At 50.2% G+C, this 21,559-nt stretch overlaps 1 protein-coding gene across 3 annotated transcripts in view; it reads right to left on the bottom strand.

Annotated features, from left to right (window-relative positions):
* LOC147725392 (ADP-ribosyl cyclase/cyclic ADP-ribose hydrolase 1-like) overlaps positions 1-21,559 on the bottom strand; it is a 355,077-nt gene that overhangs the window by 161,697 nt on the left and 171,821 nt on the right. For all 3 annotated transcript variants that reach the window (XM_086964520.1, XM_086964519.1, XM_086964521.1), the window contains one exon: positions 14,078-14,160. In XM_086964520.1, the coding sequence (XP_086820646.1) occupies positions 14,078-14,160 (83 nt within the window). The remainder of the gene's footprint in view (positions 1-14,077; positions 14,161-21,559) is intronic.

Here is a 21,559-nt window from a genome sequence, read left to right on the forward strand (position 1 = left end):
GTCTCCGACCGTCCACGTAATCACGATAGCGGATAAGACACAGCAAATCGCAGCGGAAATACCACCAGCCTGAACACGGCGGATTCACCACAGCGGAGAGCCAAGACATTGCAGAGATACCCACCACAGGCAGAACTTCGTCATGGACCCAGCGCTGAATGCATTTCCGATCCTCTTCGTGCTCCACCACCAACAAGTCATGGATCGTCGCCGACGCCTCCGCAGGTACGCAAACACAACAAACAATGCCGGAAGGGGAGTACCTGCCGGGGCCGTCACGTGGGAGGGGGGAGGTGCATGTTGGGTAAACAGCATTTACGATACCACCAATATATCAACAATGCAAGTACACAACCAGGAATGACACACAGAAACCACCACACATGATTACATTGTTTATTGCACATGTTACTAAATACTTCCTAGAGTAGGCAGGAGAATGGGCACTGGATACAACAGAAAAGGTACATCAGAGGTCGCACATGAGAGGGCACAATGCATTATCATTACAGCAACAGGGCAGTGTTCATAACAGAGCAAGTACATCTGAGGCAGCACATGAGAGGGCACAATGCAGTATCATTACAGCAACAGGGCAGTGTTCATAACAGAGCAGGTCCATCTGAGGCAGCACATGAGAGTGGCAAAGTGCAACAACAGTCCATGGCACAGAGCAGGGACATCAGAGGCAGCACATGAGAGGGGCCAAGAGCATCAACAGTCCATGGCACAGAGCAGGTACATCAGAGGCAGCACATGAGAGGGCACAATGCAGCATCTTAACGGCAACAGGGCACTGTTCGTAACAGAGCAGGTCCATCTGAGGCAGCACATGAGAGGGGCACAGAGCATCAACAGTCCATGGCACAGAGCAGGGACATCAGAGGCAGCACATGAGAGGGGCCAATTGCATCAACAGTCCATGGCACAGAGCAGGGACATCAGAGGCAGCACATGAGAGGGGGACAATGCAGTATCATGACAGCAACAGGGCAGTGTTCATAACAGAGCAGGTACATCAAAGGCAGCACAGGAGAGGGGCACAATGCAGTATCATTACAGCAACAGGGCAGTGTTCGTAACAGAGCAGGTACATCTGAGTCAGCACATGAGAGGGGCACAATGCAGTACCATTACAGCAACAGGGCAGTGTTCGTAACAGAGCAGGTACATCTAAGGCAGCACATGAGAGGGGCACAGTGTAGTATCATTACAGCAATAGGGCAGTGTTCGTAACAGAGCAGGTACATCTGAGTCAGCACATGAGAGGGGCACAATGCAGTATCATTAGAGCAACAGGGCAGTGTTCATAACACAGCAGGTACATCTAAGGCAGCACATGAGAGGGGCACAATGCAGTACCATTACAGCAACAGGGCAGTGTTCGTAACAGAGCAGGTACATCTGAGTCAGCACATGAGAGGGGCACAATGCAGTATCATTACAGCAACAGGGCAGTGTTCATAACAGAACAGGTACATCTAAGGCAGCACATGAGAGGGGCACAGAGCATCAACAGGCCATGGAAAATAACAGGTACATCTGAGGCAGCACAAGGACATGTGCCAAGCGGCCCGTTCCATGCACATAAATAATGCAAGGGTGTTTACAATGGACTATCTACACACAGTAAAATGCCATGCGAGTGATGTGAACTACACCTCACACCACTGAATCTGGTGGAGTGCTTGACGTAGTAGCCTTGGACACAGTGGCAGGGTCTGATACCAGATTGTGAGACACAGCCACAGATGTAGTGACTGACACATGAGCCATAGACCCAGACACACTGCCAGCCCCAGAAACAGGAGTGTGGGACACAGCCACAGCTCTAGTGACTGACACATGAGCCATAGACCCAGACACACTGCCAGCCCCAGAAACAGGAGTGTGAGACACAGCCACAGCTCTAGTGACTGACACATGAGCCATAGACCCAGACACACTGCCAGCCCCAGAAACAGGAGTGTGAGACACAGCCACAGCTCTAGTGACTGACACATGAGCCATAGACCCAGATACACTGCCAGCCCCAGCTCTAGTGACTGACACATGAGCCATAGACCCAGACACACTGCCAGCCCCAGAAACAGGAGTGTGAGACACAGCCACAGCTCTAGTGACTGACACATGAGCCATAGACCCAGACACACTGGCAGCCCCAGAAACAGGAGTGTGAGACAGCCACAGCTCTAGTGACTGACTCATGAGCCATAGACCCAGACACACTGCCAGGACATGACCGTGCACAGTGACCAACAAATACCATGCCAGCATCTGAGACATGAGAGTGGCGGACACACACATTGGTAGTACCTGAAACAGGAGAGGGCACAACTGACACAGTGCTACTACATGAGGCACCACAGCGAACAACAGACACATTGCCACTATCTGACACATGAGAGTGAACTGCAGCTGACCCACTAGGACCACTGAAATGATGAGCCACAGGGCTGTATGGGTCAGGAGGCAGGGTGGCTCTGGCAGCTGGGGACAGCTGTACTGGAGCGACATTGGGATGGGCAGGTGTCACAGGTGTGTGTCTCAGTTTCTTTGGGATATGGAAGGGCACCCTGGACATGACTGGACTGGTAAGTGGTGTGGCCTCATCATGAACATCACCCATCAAAGGTGGATCATGTGCTGGTGTGGGTCTGCTCCTTGGGGACGTGCTGGACCCTGCCTGACGTTTGCTGTGGCCCTGGCTTCTGCCCTCTGCATCATGTGGAATGGGGGATGCAACAACAGTGTACTCCTTCCTCTGCTTCTGCGAGGTGTGGATGGGAGTATAGGTATGGGGGGACTCCACCGCTGACACATGTGTTTTACGTTCCTTCTCCAAAATCAGCCTCAGGGCATCCAGGGGTGATGTATGCCTGTCCTTGATGGTGCTCGTGTCCATGGGAGAACCCTTGTCCCTGGGAAGTGCCTTGCCTGTAGGATGTGTCCTGTCTCTGGAATGTGCCTGAACCGTGGGTGGTGCCCTGTCCCTGGGAGTTGTCTTGTCCTTAGTAGTGTCCCGGTCCTTTGTAGTGTCCCTTTCCTTTGCAGTGTACTTGTCCTTGGGTGTGTCCCTGGCCTTGGGAGGTGCCCTTTCCTTTGCAGTGTCCTTGTCCTTGGGTGTGTCCCTGGCCTTGGGAGGTGCCCTTTCCTTTGCAGTGTCCTTGTCCATGGTTGTGTCCCTGGCCTTGGGAGGTGCCCTTTCCTTTGCAGTGTCCTTGTCCTTGGGTGTGTCCCTGGCCTTGGGAGGTGCCCTTTCATTTGCAGTGTCCTTGTCCTTGGGAGTGTCCCTGGCCCTGGGAGGTGCCCTTTCCTTTGCAGTGTCCTTGTCCTTGGGAGTGTCCCTGGCCCTGGGAGGTGCCCTTGCTACATGTTACATCTGAGTCCCTGTCACCCAACACCCCTTGATCATCCTGTGTGTCAACTCCAGGGTAGCTGATGTCGTGGTCTGTGAAAGATTTCCCTGTCCTAGGGGATGGTGTCTGGGCCCTCCGTGCCCTGCCTTGCTGCCTGTGGCTGCTTCTCGAGCAATATCCCGAAAATGCGCCCTGCTCAGAATTGTCACTCTCCGCTGACACATCAAGTGGTGTGGATTGGGGAACTGAAGTAGAAGGTTGTGCCTGCGAATTTTGAATGGCTGCAGACACTGCACTGGTTAATGACTGAACTGTTTTGTGTAGACCAGCAACATCGCCATGCATCCCCTCCATGAATGCTACCACCTGCCCCAACTTCCTATTGTGGTCTAGGAATGCATTGATCATGTTAGTCTGCCCTACACACAGCTGTCGCAGCAGATCAACCGCCTCAGCACAAAGGGCATTTTGTGTCACAGGGGCAGGGGCAGCGGTGCCTGCACCGAAGGCCACTCTGCTCCCCTTACGCTGGCAAGCACGAGCAGTACTTGTTGCAGTTGGTGGCAGTGTTGGCCCTGTATGCTGTGTACCGACTGAAGTGTAGACTGCCCACTCCCTGTGTCTACCAACAGTGCTGACTCACCAACACCGTCTGAAGATGAGGACGATGGAGTCTCCACATGTGAGTCCTCAGGGACAGTCCTGTCCCCTTCTCCGGGGCTGCTCTCTTCAGTCTCAGTCTGCGTGTGTGTGTTTCCGGATTCTGATGCATTGCCACCACTGAGCTCTGTCGTTTGTGGGTCAGTGCCCTCGGCCAAAGCTGAAAGAGAGAAAAGAGGTATACGTAAGTGCCACACTCACGTACTGAAAATTTCAAAACACAAAACACCTTGACTGCTGAGCAACATGTAGACCCCATCCGGCCCAATGACCACCCCTACCATACATCTTCATGTCAAAGAACCGGGGGTGCCTGTGAAACATGTACTTCTAACTAGCAGGGCAAGTGCATGCCGACCACCACACATGTGTCGCCATGAGAACACAGACCTCAAGGGCATGTCCTGTGACCCTGCACTACAATGCAACTGGTGTGTCAACCTGGCTGACATGTGTGCCAACGCACACTCCGACAATGGCGCCAACATGCTATTGCAGCACCACATACACACCACGGATGTCACTACTGCGTCTGGCATCAATACATGCATGCACTCACAAGTCAAAGACACATTCAGTGTGCTTACCGCTAGTTTGCTGCTGATCCCCTCTCAAACGGGCATACAGGTCAGGATGCGTCACTGCAATGATACGGAGCATCAGAGGGGTCATGGTGCATCGTGTAAGCCTGGATGTATGTGAAATCTGCCCCAGTGTCATCTCCGCCACATTCTTGCTGAGCCTGGAGATGTCGTCCCAGCGCTTGTGGCAGTGTGTGTGTCGCCTATTGCACACCACCACTGCCCGTACATCACGTGCTATGGTCCTCCACACGGCCTTGCGAAGGTGCAGCTTGACCTACCATGATGGGAGAAAAAATGGGAAAGTCAGTGGACATATGGACAGCCACACAGATAGGAGCAACACGTATCCTGCAGCAGCCATGCACTGCACAGCACATGTGAAGTTCACACAGCACACCGCCAAGATTGCAGAAGCCAGGAGTCAGTGACCACCTCATGCACACCAACATATCCCCCATTGCACTTACCACCTGTCCGGGGTCACCGTAGAGCCGGTCATAGTGGCGGAGCACACCGTCCACAAGGACATCGAGCTCCGCTGTGGTGAAGGGACGAGACCGGATCTCTCACACTCTCAACATGGCAGGGTCCCTGACTGTGGCACAACATCAGCAGTTGGAGGATTGGTCAGCAGCAGCAGGTAGAGGTGATGGGTGCAGGCAGCAGTTGGCGGACTGGTCAGCAGCAGCAGGTAGAGGTGATGGTTTCAGGCAGCAGTTGGCGGACTGGTCAGCAGCAGCAGGTAGAGGTGATGGTTTCAGGCAATCAATCAATCAATCAATCACGGCATTTGTAAAGTGCGCTACTCACCCAGGAGGGTCTCAAGGCGCTGGGGGAGAGGGGTATGTTACTGCTCGAACAGCCAGGTCTTGAGCTGCTTCCTGAAGGAGAGATGGTCTTGGGTTCATCGAAGGTGGGTGGGGAGGGAGTTCCAAGTCTTGGCTGCCAGGTAGGAGAAGGATCTTACTCCGGCGGTGGCTCTGCGGATGCGTGGTACGGTGTGAAAGGGCGTGGCTGGTCGATCGTAGCTGGCGGGTGGGCGTGTAGAAGGTCATGCGGTCGTTGAGGTACTTGGGGTCCAGGTCGTGGAGAGCCTTGTGTACATGGGTGAGGAGTCTGAAAGTGATTCTCTTGCTGACGGGGAGCCAGTGCAGGTCTCTCAGGTGTCCGGTGATGTGGCAGTGTCGGGGATGTCCAGAATGAGTCGTGCGGAGGCGTTCTGGATGCGTTGGAGTCTTTTCTGAAGTTTGGCTGTGGTTCCGGCGTAGAGGGTGTTCCCGTAGTCCAGTCGGCTGGTGACGAGTGCCTGGGTGACAGTCTTTCTGGTTTCTGTGGGGATCCATCTGAAGATCTTGCGGAGCATGCGCAGGGTGTTGAAGCACGAAGATGAGACGGCGTTGACTTGTCTGGTCATCGACAGGGAGGAGTCCAGGATGAAGCCCAGGTTGCGTGCGTGGTCCGTAGGTTTGGGAGCGGTGCCCAGGGAAGGGGGCCACCAGGAGTCATCCCAGGCGAAGGGTGATGATCCCAGGATGAGGACTTCCGTCTTGTCTGAGTTCAGTTTAAGGCGGCTGTTCCTCATCCAGTCGGCGACGTCTTTCATCCCTTTGTGTAGGTTGGCTCTGGCGGTGGTGGGGTCGTTGGTGAGGGAGAGGATCAGCTGGGTGTCAGTTGGTGGACTGGTCAGCAGCAGCAGGTAGAGGTGATGGGTGCAGGCAGCAGTGGCTGGAAGCAGTGGATGTGTGCTGCAGAGACTCTCACATTTATAGGGCCCTGAGCTGATATCAGTGGCACACGTCTGCTGCAATTGGTTTTCCCGGGCTGCCTCTTTCAAAAAGGGCCAATGACTGGCTCTGCTGTGGCGATGCACGGCTTCCGCTATTTTTTGAAATCGCTTACGCGCCCCGCGTAACCTGTTTCCATTGGCTACATAGCAAAGGACCGTCACGGACACACACCGGCAACTGCATGTGTGCGATACCGCGATGGTGCATCATTTGAATTTAAGCACTCACTGGCGTCGCAATGGCGGGGCACGCATTCCGCGGGGGCGGGGCAGGCTAACACATACATTTGAATGTGCAAGTGGGAATGGCAGTTGGAACCCCCCCTCACAGTCACATTGCAGCGCCCACCGCACACCGCCGGGCCTGGCCGCTCACCGACCGCTGGGTGCAGGCAGTGGCTGACCGCCGGGTGCGGGCGATGGTGAACCGCCATGTGTATAGATATCTGCCTGGCATGGTTGCCCCTGGCCGCTCACACACCGCCTGCACCCAGAGGTCACCCACCGCCTGCAGCCGGCGTTCAACCACCGCCTGCACCCGGCAGTCACCCACCGCCTGCACCCGGCAGTGTGTGAGCGGCCAGGGGCAACCATGGCAGGCTGATATCTGTACACATGGCGGTTCACCACCGCCCGCACCCAGCGGTCACCCAAAGCCTGCACACGGCGGTGTGTGAGCGGCCAGGGGCAACCATGCCAGGCTGATATCTGTACACATGGCGGTTCACCACCGCCCGCACCCGGCAGTCACCCACCGCCTGCACCCGGCGGTCACCCACCACCTGCACCCAGCGGTCACCCACCACCTGCACCCGGCGTTCACCCACCGCCTGCACCCAGCGGTCACCCACCGCCTGCACCCGGCAGTCACCCACCGCCTGCACCCGGCGGTGTGTGAGCGGCCAGGGGCAACCATGCCAGGCTGATATCTGTACACATGGTGGTTCACCACCGCCCGCACCCGGTGGTCACCCACCGCCTGCACCCGGCCCGTGTGTGAGCGGCCAGGGGCAACCATGCCAGGCTGATATCTGTACACATGGCGGTTCACCACCGCCCGCACCCGGCGGTCAGCCACCGCCGGCACCCGGCGGTCACCCACCACCTGCACCCGGCAGTGGGTGTGCGGCCAGGCCAGTCTGTCTGCGGTGGGTGCTGCTATCTGACTGTAAGGGGGGATAACAACTGGCATTTCTAGTTGTCCATTCAAATGTATGTGTTAGCCTGCCCCGCCCACGCGGAATGTGTGCTCCGCCATTGCGATGCCAGTGAGTGATGATTTCAAATGATGCACCGTCTTGGTATTGCGCACATGCTGTTTGCAGGGTGTGACCGTGATGGTCCTTGCCAACTCAGCAAATGTAAAGCACTATTGCACTGTCAAGTATCAACTCATGTGTTGGGGTAAAGCGTACCCGGATGTCGTGTGTCCACACAATGCATGTCTCCACACACATGTTATGTTCATCCTAGTACATGTGTGTCAGGACATGTCCGGAAATCGACAGTATTCATTATATCATGTCAATGGCACGTGTACACGTGTATCAGTTATGTCCATTGTTGTCATGTGTGGCCATGCTGTTGACCTAGCCAGTGTTGAACATAGGCCCGTGATGTGAGCCCAAGTTGCGTCACATGTGCATGGCTATGTGTATACGTCTTGTTTTTGGGTTCACACGTTTTTATTGGTACACATCTACACAGTACATCACGGCTGTGTACCCACATCCAGAAGCTGTCGTGAGTGTGTGGTTTGTGTGTGCAAGTTGCATTGATGATGGTATACATGCCTACTGGGTATGCTTATGTGTGTCGCTTGTTGTATGCCCATGCCTGTCATGTGGGGATGCAGAGCATTGTAGGTGGTTTAATGGGTGCATGATGCCAATGAGGGTGTGGTCCATGTCCGTGTTGTGTGTGCACGTCATGGTGTGTCTGTGTCGACGCTTCTCCACACTTGGGCAATCTGTCATGTTATGTTGGCAGTCCTTTCAACATGTCTGCAAGTGACCCTCGACATTTTAGCACAACGGATGTTGTTTCAGGATGTACATTGTGTGTGTAGTCAGCTGCAGTGCCTTATATTTTGGTCACGTCACACATAGAATCAGTGTTTGGTACATGTATAATTTGTATTGTGTTGATCAAGATGTGATGGTGTGGCCCAGATGTGCGTTGTTGGTGAATTGACATCTGCTCCCATCTACTCCCACACAGGAGGGCTCCAAATGTGCATCGACCATACACTGTGCTGGAGGCCATGGTTGACGAGGAGGTGATCCGCAAATTCCGGCTGGACAGAAGGAGGTTGCAGGACCTTGTAGGCCAATTGTCACCTCATCTTCAGCCACGCAGGACATATCCAGGATCAATTACACCCACAGCAAAGGTGATGGCGGCACTTCACTTCTTTGCAACTGGCACTTTCCAGTACACAGTTGGACTTTGCCGGGGGGATGTCCCAATCCATGTTCAGCATGGTACTGCGGGATGTGCTGGATGCCATGATGTCTTACAAAGATGATTACATCCATTTCCCACGTCCGGCAGAGCTGCCTGCAGTGAAGGGTGACTTCTATGCCCTGGCCCAGATCCCACACGTAGTGGGTGCCATTGATGGTAGATATATTGGTCTGATTCCACCCCAGGCACGTGAAGCCGTCTATCGTAATCGGAAGCACTACCACCCTATTAATGTGAAAGTGGTGTGCCTGGCTGACAATATCATCTCACATGTGTGTGCAAGGTTTCCAGGGTCCGCACATGACTCCCACATCCTGCGGAGCAGCATTGTCCCCCAACTGATGGCTAATTTGCGTCAAGAACGTGAGTGGCTTGTAGGTGATTGTGCTGTGATGACTACTGTGTTGTATGTGTGACATGCTATTAACACCAATCCTGGTAATGATGAGTGTGTCTGTCATCCCCCCACCTAGGCGACTTTGTGTACCGAAACCGACCATGGCTGCTGATCCCCCTAAGGAATCCAACTACCCCAGGAGAAATGCGCTACAATGATGTCCATGGGAGGACACGTAGGGTGGTGGAACGTACGTTTGGACTGCTGAAATCTAGGTCTCACTGCCTTGATAAAACCGCAGGGGCCCTGCCATACTCACCCGGAAAAGTATGCAAAATCGTGGTTGTCCTGGCCTTAGGCAACAACATTGCACTGATCATGGACCCTGCAGACCAACAGGTTGCTCCGCCTCCCATACCACCCATGTCCAATGATGAGGATAGTGGGGAGGAAGAAGGTGTGGACCAGAGGCGTCAGCTCATTGCTCGCTACTTTAGTTAAATGTGAGTAACTACCTCTTGTGCTGGTGTTCGAAGTGTGATGTATGTTAGCTGGTGATGTGTGGTTGTGGTGTGTGGATGGTGGCTTTTCTGGTATGTTCTGTTTGCAAATGGGTGTGGGAGATGGTGTACGTCAAATGCTCTCTGATGTGTGTCCTGTGATCCGCTTAATTTGAGACGAGTGTGGTTTGTGGGATGTTGCTGTATGTTGTGGTGTGATGGTTGTGAATCTGTTTCCTGACCTGTGCTTGTTGTTGTCTCATTTTCCCTAGGTCACTCCCACAGAGACATGATTGTCAAGTACATTGATACCTGCACCTGGTAATGACAAGTACTAAGACGAACCTTTGAATGAAAGATGGAGGTCACCCAGCATTGAGTGTTTACGTGGTGTTTATTTACAGGGTGTGGATTACTGTTAGTGCATATTTACAAATAGGTGTTGGTGGGGAAGTGAGAGTTGAAGGTCTGATCAGATGAAAACACAGTGGGAACACCACATTGTGTGATGTACACCTAGTCCAACAGACGTGTGCCAATGCTTGGCATTGTGGTGCAGGATAGTTCGCAGAGTGAATGCCAAACTCAAGGAAGGGTGAAGTCAGTGGCGGCCCCTCTTTGAGCGGGTGGTTGGTGCATTGCCAATGCTGTGAGCTGTATCCAGCCTCGGACGACCCCTCCGTCTTGGAGCTGGAGCGGTGTCAGCTGTGGGGGCAGGTTGTTGTGGGCCGACCTCTCTGTCAGCAGCCTCAGGTGATGGTGGTGGTGGTGTTGGTGACCTGTACCGCTGTCCTCTTGGGGGAGGGGGGGGTGTTGGTGCCCTATCCCGCTGGCCACTTGGGGGAGGGGGAGGTGGGCTTGGTGCCCTATCCCGCTGGCGACTTGGGGGAGGGGGAGGTGGTGTGGTGCGGGATAACCACTCCCTCCAAAGAGCTGTTTGCTGCCCCATGACCTCAACTATTTGTCCCAAACGGGTGTCCACTGACCGCAACTGCTGGCAGGTGTCTATGGAGTCTTGGTGGGCACGATCGGACTGTGCCTGCAGCCGCACGTAGGAGGCTTCCACTCTGGCAATGGCTTGGGTGTCTCTGTCCCAGGATGGGCTGGGTGTTGTTCACGGCCTCGCCTTGCAGCTGCACTCCTGTTAGTGACCTGGGCCGTCACCTGTGTCCTCACCCGTCCACTCTGCCTGCTAGCCTGTGATGTAGATGGTCCATCATCGTCCGATGGCTCAGGCAGGATATCCATGGCAGGAGTGGTGGTGGTGGTGGTGGTAGCTGCACAGGTCACAGTGGCAGTAGTTGCTGTTGGTCCAGTGTTGATGGCGGTGGAGGCAGGGTTGTCCTGTGAGCCTGATGGCCCTTGGAGTGTAGTTGGGCCGGCATCGTCCTCCGCACCCGAGGTGTCCACCGGATCATCACCTGAGAGTCCATGCTGTGAGGTGGGCTACTGGTGCTGGCAGCTGCTGGTTTCTCCTGTCAGTTCACGGTCACCTGAGGGACAAGATTATGGAAATCAATGCTGTGGACATGACAGGTTTGTTGTTGTGACATTTCTATTTTGTAGGGCATGAGGACATGGTTGTTGGTGTCATCAAATTGGTGTGTTCCACAGTACTGGGGATTATGGTGGTGGGGAGACAATACTTTGATATGTGTGGGCCTATCCTGCTATTGGATGGTGCCCCTGTGAAGAAGGCTACTAACATATGAGTTTGCAGAGGGAGATGCAGTGGTCTGCACATGGTAGGCGGACTACATATTGCTGTGGGCGGGGACATGGTGGCCTGTTGGGAGTTGTAGTGCTGGACCCACACCCTGCTCCACCCTCCCTGTGTACATGGGGGTCTGTTGGGAGTTGTAGTGCTGGACCCACACCCTGCCCCACCTTCCCTGTGAACATGGGGGCCTGTTGGGAGTCATAGTGCTGGACCTACCCCTCCACCCACCCCCACACTCCCTGTGAACATGGGGGCCTGTTGGGAGTCGTAGTGCTGGACCAACCCCCCCCACCCTGCCCCACCCTCCCTGTGAACATGGGGGCCTGTTGGGAGTTGTAGTGCTGGACCCACACCCTGCCCCACCCTCCCTGTGAACATGGGGGCCTGTTGGGAGTTGTAGTGCTGTGTGATAGTGGTCATTAGTTTGTGCTTACCAGCCTCCTGTCCCTCTTCTATTCCTTCAAGGCTCTCTGGGTACAGTATGCCCAGCACCTTCTCCTCCCATTCTGTAAATGGTATGGGCTCCGGGGGAGTGCCGCCACCAGTGTGGTGTGCCCGCAGGTGGTTCTTGGCCCTGATGCCTTTCACCCTTGCCTTGAGGTCGTGCCACCGCCTCTGGATCTCGTGTTTGGTGCATGGCACGGTCCTTGAAGCATTGACTCTGGTCACTATCCTGTCCCACATGTTGTTTTTGGTTGCCAAGGTGGTCTGCTGGACTAGGTTGCCGAATAGATGTGGTTCCACACGGATGATTTCATCCACCATGACCTTCAACTCAGTGTCTGTGAACTTGGGGTTTTTCTTGGGTGCCATGGTGTGTGTTGTGCAAGGTGTGGGTGGTGTGGGGTGGGGTGTGCAAGTGTGTGGTATGTAGGGATGGTGTTGTGGAGGTTTGTGTGGTGGTTGTGCTGGTTTGCAGGTTCTATGTGTGTGTGTGTCTGCTGTTTGTGGTATTCTGCCTCTTTCTTACAGGTGTGCTATGATGCAATGGATTGTGGTGGTGGGAGGGGTTCCTTTTATACTCTGTGTGGTTGTTGTGTCCCAATGGTTTTTGGAAGTCAGGTGTTCTGTGGGTGTGGTGACTTGGGTGCTCTTGTTTGTGTTGGGAGGGGGGCCTTGGGGCATGTAGTTGTTGTTGGTGGGTGTTTCGGGTGGGTGGGTGTCCTGCTTTGTGTGTATTGAATTTACTTCCGTCCGCCATTTTGGAATCGGTTTGACGGCAGGGGTGATGTCCGTTTGGTCCTATCGCAGTCATGCTCCGTTTTCCAATCATTCCGCGGCGGTCGTGGGAGTTGGTGAGTCCCTTTGGGGTTGCGGGGTTATCCTAATCGTGCGGCGGTTGGCCCTGTTTCCGCTGTGTTTGCGTCCACGGCGGTGGGAATTTATGTGGCGGTCTTTCATGTTATCCGTCCACCGCAGACGGTGTTTGATATGGTACGTCCGCCGCGCTAGGTGTTTGCTGTCAGTTATATCCTAATTGCTACCGCGGATTATCCGCGGAGCGGTCGGGAGTAATTTTACCGCGACCATGGCGGACGGAACACGTTTCCGTCCGCCATCCTAATCGACCCCAAAGTCTCTAGATATCACTATGATTTTACTTTTGATTTTCTCAGGAACTACTGAACGGATTTACACCATTTAACAAAAAGCACAATCTGCGAACCGAACTCTACCTCTCTGCCAAATTTGGTGTAATTCCGTTCAGCCGTTTGGGCTGTAGCCCTGGCTAAAGGTCCCTATAGAAAATTGCATGGGGAAAACATGTTTGGGGACCCCCCATTTTTCTCGGCCCCCACTTCACGAATCACCCCAAACTTTCAGGGAAGGAGCGGAGCAGAGCAGGCCATTTTCTTGGAGAATTTCACGAAGATTCGTCCACCAGCGCCAAAGTTATTCCAAATAGAATGTTGTGGACTTCCTATGGAAAGTAGGTCCTAACTATAACTAACTACTGGCGACCGCCAGGAGGTAATATAGATATATATAGATACATATATAGATATACATATATATATATCTTGAGAACTCCACAGTAACGGCGAAGGTAATTGCAGCTCACACCGTAACAACGCAGACACGGACCACCAAAGATAAGTGCTGGATATTTTTATTTGTTGCAACCCGCCATAACGTTTCACCTCCGGAGAGGCTTGTTCACATGACCTATCTATTTATATATGGAGTAATGTTATGTTTTGTTTGATGTATTTGTTTAATGTCTAATTAGTGTTTTTATTTAAAATTTACAGCTAAATGTGTTACGCAGATAAAACTAAATGTCCCTGTCCAGTCATTACTTTTACGATTGACAAGGTAGAGTCACTGAACCTATATATTACTATTCAGTGTACTGCTTACGGGAACAGTCTCACACTGATATCCCACAAACTTAGGGCCTCAGTTTCTTTCAGCAAACTGTACACTCAATCTTAAACAAATAAACACCACAGTACAAGGGTACTTAAAAACAGTTTCATATGTTTTTGCTACTATTTTTCTCAATAGCGTATGACTTTAAGATAAATTGAAATATTAAAATCTGCAACACAAAAAAAAGAAGAAAAGGAAAATGGGAGAAAGATCATTTATAATCACTTCGTTTTATTCAATATTGTTTGGGCAGCGCTACAAAATCACCAGCCCCACTCAGCGTCCCACTTACATGCTCAGATGCTGTTTTCCAGAAAACAGAAACTGGATTGCTTTCACATTCATCTTTTGATGGGCACGATTGATAATTCAATTCTGTAACAAAATATTACATGTCTGTGAATTAGTTTTGATACTGAAGATGCAAAAGTTTCTAGAACTTCATTTGGCAGCACACACATTCACATTTTAGCCAGTAAACATAAAAACACATGTATAATGAAAAAAACATCGTTTATGCACTGTATGCTAAAACTAAAGAAGCATAACTTGCCATCAAAATACTACTTCCAGGGCCCTCTAATCTGTAAGTACGTTACTGTGTAAATGTTAATGTATTATAATTTAACAATATATGCTGTCACTGTAAATACGAATTGCTCTAGATCAAATCATTTTCTATTTGAAATATAAACTCACGGCGGCGCACTAGTGGCAGTCATTGTTTTACTGATTACGATTTTGTCAGTTGTAGCGGCGGTGGACCGCGCAGGAGCACCACAATGCATTATGTTGAGCAGGGACTGGTACAGTCCCGCTCAGCATATTTTGAGTTCCTGGATCACCAGCCTTTTCAAAGCAGAGCTCCGCCATGAAAAGGCTGGCAGGGCAGGATCAAAGATGGCCCTACAGGGCCCCCATGTCCCCACGACATGGGGATATACTCAGGGGGACACAACATATGCCCCCTATCTGTATTCCCCCTAGTTCCAGCATGACACAGAACATTTTGGTGGTTCCCATTGGAAAGGCCAAAGGATCGTCTACCTTATAATGAGTTGCACTTTTACAACTCGGAATACGGCCGGCGGTTCTTGCGCAGATTTGACACAGTGGAGCCGGGGTTGAGCTAGCGCCGCTGCACCAAACTCGGAATCGGGCCCTCAGTTTGAAGACAAAGGCACATTTTCTGTAAATAAGTTTCAGAAAAAACATTACTGGGCATGATCACAGTATTTTGTTGTGTATTCCAGGAATTCTTTGATTTGTTGGAATCATAAATATTCTATCCTTACACTAACACATCTTTGAGTGCTTCTTGTGACGCATAATTGTTGCAAGGAGGGGGATTTGACCATGTAGCGTTATGATTAGTGATAGTGTATTAGGTCCAGGAATGTAACTTCAATTAGACTTATTGCTTTGAAACTTGCTCAGCATCCTTGTGATGTTGTGGCTGTGCATGTTTTCCATATCTCCTTCTGATCAAATTCCTTACTGCATTTTTCTAACAGTAGGGTTCTTAAATCACTGCGTAATCTGTTTCTTTTCCGCAGTCATACACTAAGGGGCTTATTACGATGTCAGGTGAAACTGCGTCTGCCCAACACTGTTGCGGGAACGGGACTGACCGACCTCCGGTCCCGACTCCCTAATTACGATATGACCAAACATGGTGTGGTTGCATACTCACATTTCCCTATGGAAGCATGTGCTATGGCCAGAAACCGGCCGTTGCACAAGATACCATAGGGAAATGGGAGGTTGTGTTGCAGGGATCAACAGGGCCACCAACCATAGGCCGTTGCTTGAGGGGCTCTGCTAGGCTCCCAAACTTGCTTTCTGACAAGCTTTCCATGTCGGAAAGCCCGACATGGAAAGCCTGCCGAAACTGAGCATTGTAATCCAGCGGCGTAAAACACTGTCCATATGGATTACGTGCTTGTTCCAACTGGCCGACTGGTTCCTTGAGCCCGTCAGAAGTCAGCCAGAATGACCTGCCGGTTTCACTTCAAATCACCTAAATTGTAATTAAGCAGTCGGAAGTGAAACCGATGACCACGGTCGGAAAGCTTTCAGCCTAAAGTCGGAGGCTTTCCGACCGAGATCGTTTACGCCGCCTAAGTTCTGTCAAAATAGTGAATTGTACTAGGTTTGAAGAACAGTAGTTACAATATGGCTCATATTGCTAACATTGTAGTAATCAATTATTAATATTTTTTACAGCTTTAATGGCAGTTTTGTGCACTGACAGAATCAGGAAGTGTCAACTGTATTGGCCCCTGTTTGGAATTGCTGTATCCCTGCATCCACTCCTCCATCCACAACTAAAAACAGCTCAGGGATTGTGATTCATCTATTTTATTTAAAGGTGGGGATACCACCGACTCACTTACAGTGGATCCTACGCTAGCCCATCCACAAAAGGATAAACCCTGTGATCGCATCAACTCATATGAAGAACATCAAGAGAAACACACCGGACGGTGGACTACCCTTCCTGCATCTCTATATCAGTTTTTTTGTTGAGTAAGTGTCCCGCACTACAAATCCAGACACCAACTGCCCTGTGGTGCCACTGTTATCCAGATCATGAAGCAATGTTTAAATGGTGTGCGCAGGAATATAGAAAAGGTCAAGGAATTTGCTTTGGGAATATCCAAAATTTTGGATACTCTCAGAGCAAATTCCTGGACATTTTCTATATTCCTGTGCACACCATTTAAACATTCATATCAAGAACATGTCAAAGTCAATATGACCTAACATCGACTGTCACAGTCGGAAATATATAAAGAGGCTTTGATGATACTTTGTATTAAGTGGGGAGTGACATATAGAACAACCCTGTGAATAATACTCGAGACAGTACAGTGGTACTTCACTGACATCAGTGCAAAATAGAGACTTATGCATTTTAGCCTAGAAGAGGGGCCCAATACAATACTGATGTTACCTCAGCTCTAGTGATCCATCGAGCAGTGGTTCCTTAATGAAATTCTCTAAAACCCCAACCACTCGCCTAAAATGTGTAAACCTTGATGTTCCTGAAGTAGGTGATCATAACTTGGCTAATACCACCGAAACGTGCGTTGATCTGCCTTTGCATGCACCCACCCACAACACGGAGACTTAAACATCTTTGTCCCCTGTATGACCATCATATGCATGTGTTCATGGGTGGGTTTGATAGTGTGGATGGTACGAACAAGTATGAGTGTGGATGCGAAAGGTTAATATGAGTGTGAGGGTGGACAGGGAAAATCCAATTTTTTGTATAACATTTTTTATGAAATTTGCCTACCTATGAAATGAATAACATATATGTAAAAAAAGGAAAAATTGAAGAAATTATGGAAATAATGTATAGCTTTTAACTTTTTTGATACAACAATTAAATAAATCGTGTTAATAAATAAATAAAAATGTTTTGATAAAGTAGCACGTTGCATACATCATGTCTCAGATTGAATGTTAATAACCCACTGGAGCTGATTTTGCCCTAAAAGAAAGAAATATACGTAAGGTGGGAGGTTTTAAGAGTTGTTTTGGTTTCTGTTGTCCCCCTTTTCTCCCAGACCTACAATTGAATATTCAGAGGGGTTTCACCTTTTTTAGTAGTGCAAAGCTTCTAAAAACAACAATACATTAAATAACTAAGACACAATAAACACTGTAGCATTCCTACACTTTACAATGGGAGCGGAATGCATGCTCCCATTGTAAAATAGGAGGTGCAGTTAAAGCTTGCACCCAGGGGCAGGCACCTCAAGGTGCCTGCTGCGGGGTGCAGGGGTCAATAGGTGGCACCTCAGCCTCCAACCAGAGGCTGTGCACCAAAGGGGGCCCTGCTGAGGGCTCCCAAAGTCGAGTTCCGACAACCTTTCTGTATAGGAATGGCCGGAACGGAAAGGCTGCCGAAACCCGACATCGTAATCCCTCAGGCAGAAAGAGAAGCCCTTGGGATTACTGGCCACATTCCGACTGCCCATCAGAAGCCAGTCGGAATAACTGATCAGATTCCTTTCTGACTGCCTCCATGGTAAAGAGGTGGTCTGAAAGGAATCCGAGCACATATTACAAAGCGGTTGGAAAGGCTCCCATCCACTGTCAAAGCCAGTTCCGACTGCATCGCAATGGAGCCCTATGTATTTTTTCAGGAGCTTTTTCTCTCGAAGTCGAGCAAGGCTCCTCTTCAGGCCGGATTTGCGTCAACGTTGCTGGCTTGATTTTCTGTAGGGCCCTGATTAAATCCTGGAAGTCTGGAGCTCCGGAGCTTTGAATGGGACGAACATTAAATCCAGGCTAGCTAGCGGATGAAGGTAACTTGCTTGACTCTCGATGTTGAGTCGGTCACCTTATGGAGTTTTTTCCCCAAAAGTTCCCAAACTTCACCAAACTTCTGGATCTTTTTCCAGGGGCACTCCTTGAGGGTGGCCAAAACACCAAATCAGGGGTCTAGAATCTCTGAGATAGTCGTTGAGATGTTGGGACTACAATTCTCCCAATTGACCTGGCCAATACATGAAAAGACCACTGGACTCACTCCAGGATGAGGACTTATTGGTAGAGATGATGTAGGTGGGCTTAGTAACCTGTTGCTTGCAGAGAGTCCACTCCTTAATCCTTCTTGAAGCTAGGCAAAGTCCTTGGGCTGTAGTCCAAGAATGTGCAGCAGGTGCAGTCCTCCAGAGTTTAGACCTTTGGGGTGCAGATCCGGTTTCCAGCAGAGCAGTAATTCTTTTCTTTGTAGTTTCAGGCAATTGATCTGAGTTGCTAGGCAACTCTTCCATATTTATGCAGGGTTCCTGGGCGTCAAGCAGTGGGGCACCCCTGACAAATGGGGTACAGGGTACCAAACCAGATGTATGACCACTTCCTCCAAACTGTGGCATATTCTTGCTCCAGAAAGCAGTATACTTCCAAAATCCAAAATGGATAAAATCTTTCCCTGGCACTTAGATCAGGCCAAGCCAACCCACTTCCGTGGCTAAGACTTCCTAACCCAACTCTTCAATCCTGTTCCCTAATTAAAGGGGCTCCAGTGTGGCTGGGGTTGCAGGGTGTGAGGGTGATCCTGCGCTTTCCCAAAATGTAATTCTCCCTTTCAAGACCAGTTTGGCTACTCCACTCTCTTCCTGTCTGGAGGTTCTGTAGTTGCAGTTCTCCTCCCACTAGAAATCCATTGTCTCTCTAGCAGGCTAATTCACATCTCATTGACACAGCTTGGCTTAGCCTGGCAGAGGCTAACCAATCAGGAGAGGGTAGCTGGAAGGCTGGATTTTGGCTTACAGAAAATAAACTTTAATAACTTTTTTTCTGTGATAGTTACTATAAATGTACAGTTGCAAATTGCGGGAATTATCATAACTAACATTTTGATACCTTGAATTATATTTTTGTCTCTCTCTTCTCAGTAATTATACTTAAATAACATGTTCCAATGTTAGCCTATGGGGCTCATTATCTACAATGGGGAAAACAAAATTGCCAGTGGTTCCCCCACCAGGGCATATATAGCACCTTTTATATTGACCTTCTTATATTTAAATGGCTCCCTACCCATGGGGCACCTAGTGGGGACCTTAGGTGTGATTTAAATATACAAAAATAAGTTAGATTATTACTTTGGAAATATGTTTAATTCCAAAGTTGGATTTGCATATAATTTAAGTTTAAAGACAGCCTGCAAAGCAGGGCTGCTTTTAAAATGACTCCCGGTGATGGATTAAACCCAGATCTTTTGACTGGGTGTGAGTGTTTGATTGATTCAGATGCTCCGTCCATCACCACCCCCTTTTGTACCGCTTTTGGCCGCCATTAGTGTGGCAGGGTATGCTCAGACGTGAGTCCCTTGCTCACTTTGCCACTGTATTCAAGCAAACCAGGCTGAAGACGGCTGGAATGCCAGAACCCGGTCCTCGGAAGCTTGTTTCCGGTCCAGGGAAGACATGGCTTGGCAGTTCGGGCTGGACTGTTCCCATGAGGCACAGGGTCAGACTGATTTGCATATAGCCATGTCTGAACTGGGGTGGCAGAGTGGGCTAAAGAACGGTGATGGATTAAACCCAGATCTTTTGACTGGGTGTGAGTGTTTGATTGATTCAGATGCTCCGTCCATCACCACCCCCTTTTGTACCGCTTTTGGCCGCCATTAGTGTGGCAGGGTATGCTCAGACGTGAGTCCCTTGCTCACTTTTGCCACTGGATTCAAGCAAACCAGGCTGAAGACGGCTGGAATGCCAGAAACCGGTCCTCGGAAGCTTGTTTCCGGTCCAGGGAAGACATGGCTTGGCAATTCGGGCTGGACTGTTCCCATGAGGCACAGGGTCAGACTGATTTGCATATAGCCATGTCTGAACTGGGGTGGCAGAGTGGGCTAAAGAACGGTGATGGATTAAACCCAGATCTTTTGACTGGGTGTGAGTGTTTGATTGATTCAGATGCTCCGTCCATCACCACCCCCTTTTGTACCGCTTTTTGCCGCCATTAGTGTGACAGGGTGTGCTCAGACGTTAGTCCCTTGCTCACTTTGCCACTGGATTCAAGCAAACCAGGCTGAAGACGGCTGGAATGCCGAAACCAGTCCTCGGAAGCTTGTTTCCGGTCCAGGGAAGACATGGCTTGGCAGTTCGGGCTGGACTGTTCCCATGAGGCACAGGGTCAGACTGATTTGCATATAGCCATGTCTGAACTGGGGTGGCAGAGTGGGCTAAAGAACGGTGATGGATTAAACCCAGATCCTTTGACTGGGTGTGAGTGTTTGATTGATTCAGATGCTCCGTCCATCACCACCCCCTTTTGTACCGCTTTTAAAATGACAGCAGGCAACACAGCAGTGCAGGAAATCTACTGGGGCTCTAGCCCTCTCTGCCTTAGTATATACTAGCGACTTACAGGTAGGTTGAATCCCACTTGCCTTATTATATGCTAGGGACTTACAGGGTTCTGTCATTGGCAAATGTAATTATACCTAACCACCATATACCTTAAAGCAGATCACTGGCCCTGGGTCTGGTAGGCAGAGGCCAGGGCACAATCGAAGTCAGTTACTACCAGTATCCATCAAAAAATGGGGATTATCAGAGGCAAAAGGATGACTTTCTCACAATGTCCTTACAGTGAGTAGCCCCTCAGAGCTATTTTTTTTTTACTGTAGCAGGATTGGCTGTTTCATTGGAAATCACTAGGATGCAATATTTAAAAAATAAAAACACTGCATCTTGTTAATGTAAATAACTAAAACAATAATGAAGCAACTATTTATAATAGTTATTTATTGCCAATTCAATGGTGAAGTAACGTTTAGAAACTACTTTGCCCTGCCTGAAGTTCCTGGAAGCGAAATCTTCACTTTTGCTCTCCCACATCGGTCAGCCAGTAAATAGTATTTAAGTTTGCGTGAATGAGTTGTGAACGTGCTCCCAGGAGCAAACAGTAGATCACTCTGAATGGGCAACGATGACCCATCTAAACCTGACAGAATATGCAGGGGAGGCCATTAGGATCCTCTTGACATTAAAGTGTCAAGTCCTACTTCACTGTCACATCCTGCTTGATTTTCAAAAGACACTTGGGGCACACTTCAGATAGGTGTCACAGGTAAGTGTTAGCCAACACTTGGGCAAGGTCCTTTGTTTGTTCTCTCCTCCGGCCAATCAGGACCCAATCGCAGTGAGTCTCTTTTTGACATTACAGCGTCGCAGCCTGACTGTCAAGTCTGCTGGGTTTACATGTAGCATTTGGGGCACACTTATAAGGAGGAAAACAGAAT

This window comes from Lissotriton vulgaris, chromosome 3_2 (assembly GCF_964263255.1).
Source record: "Lissotriton vulgaris chromosome 3_2, aLisVul1.2, whole genome shotgun sequence".
NCBI lineage: Eukaryota > Metazoa > Chordata > Amphibia > Caudata > Salamandridae > Lissotriton > Lissotriton vulgaris.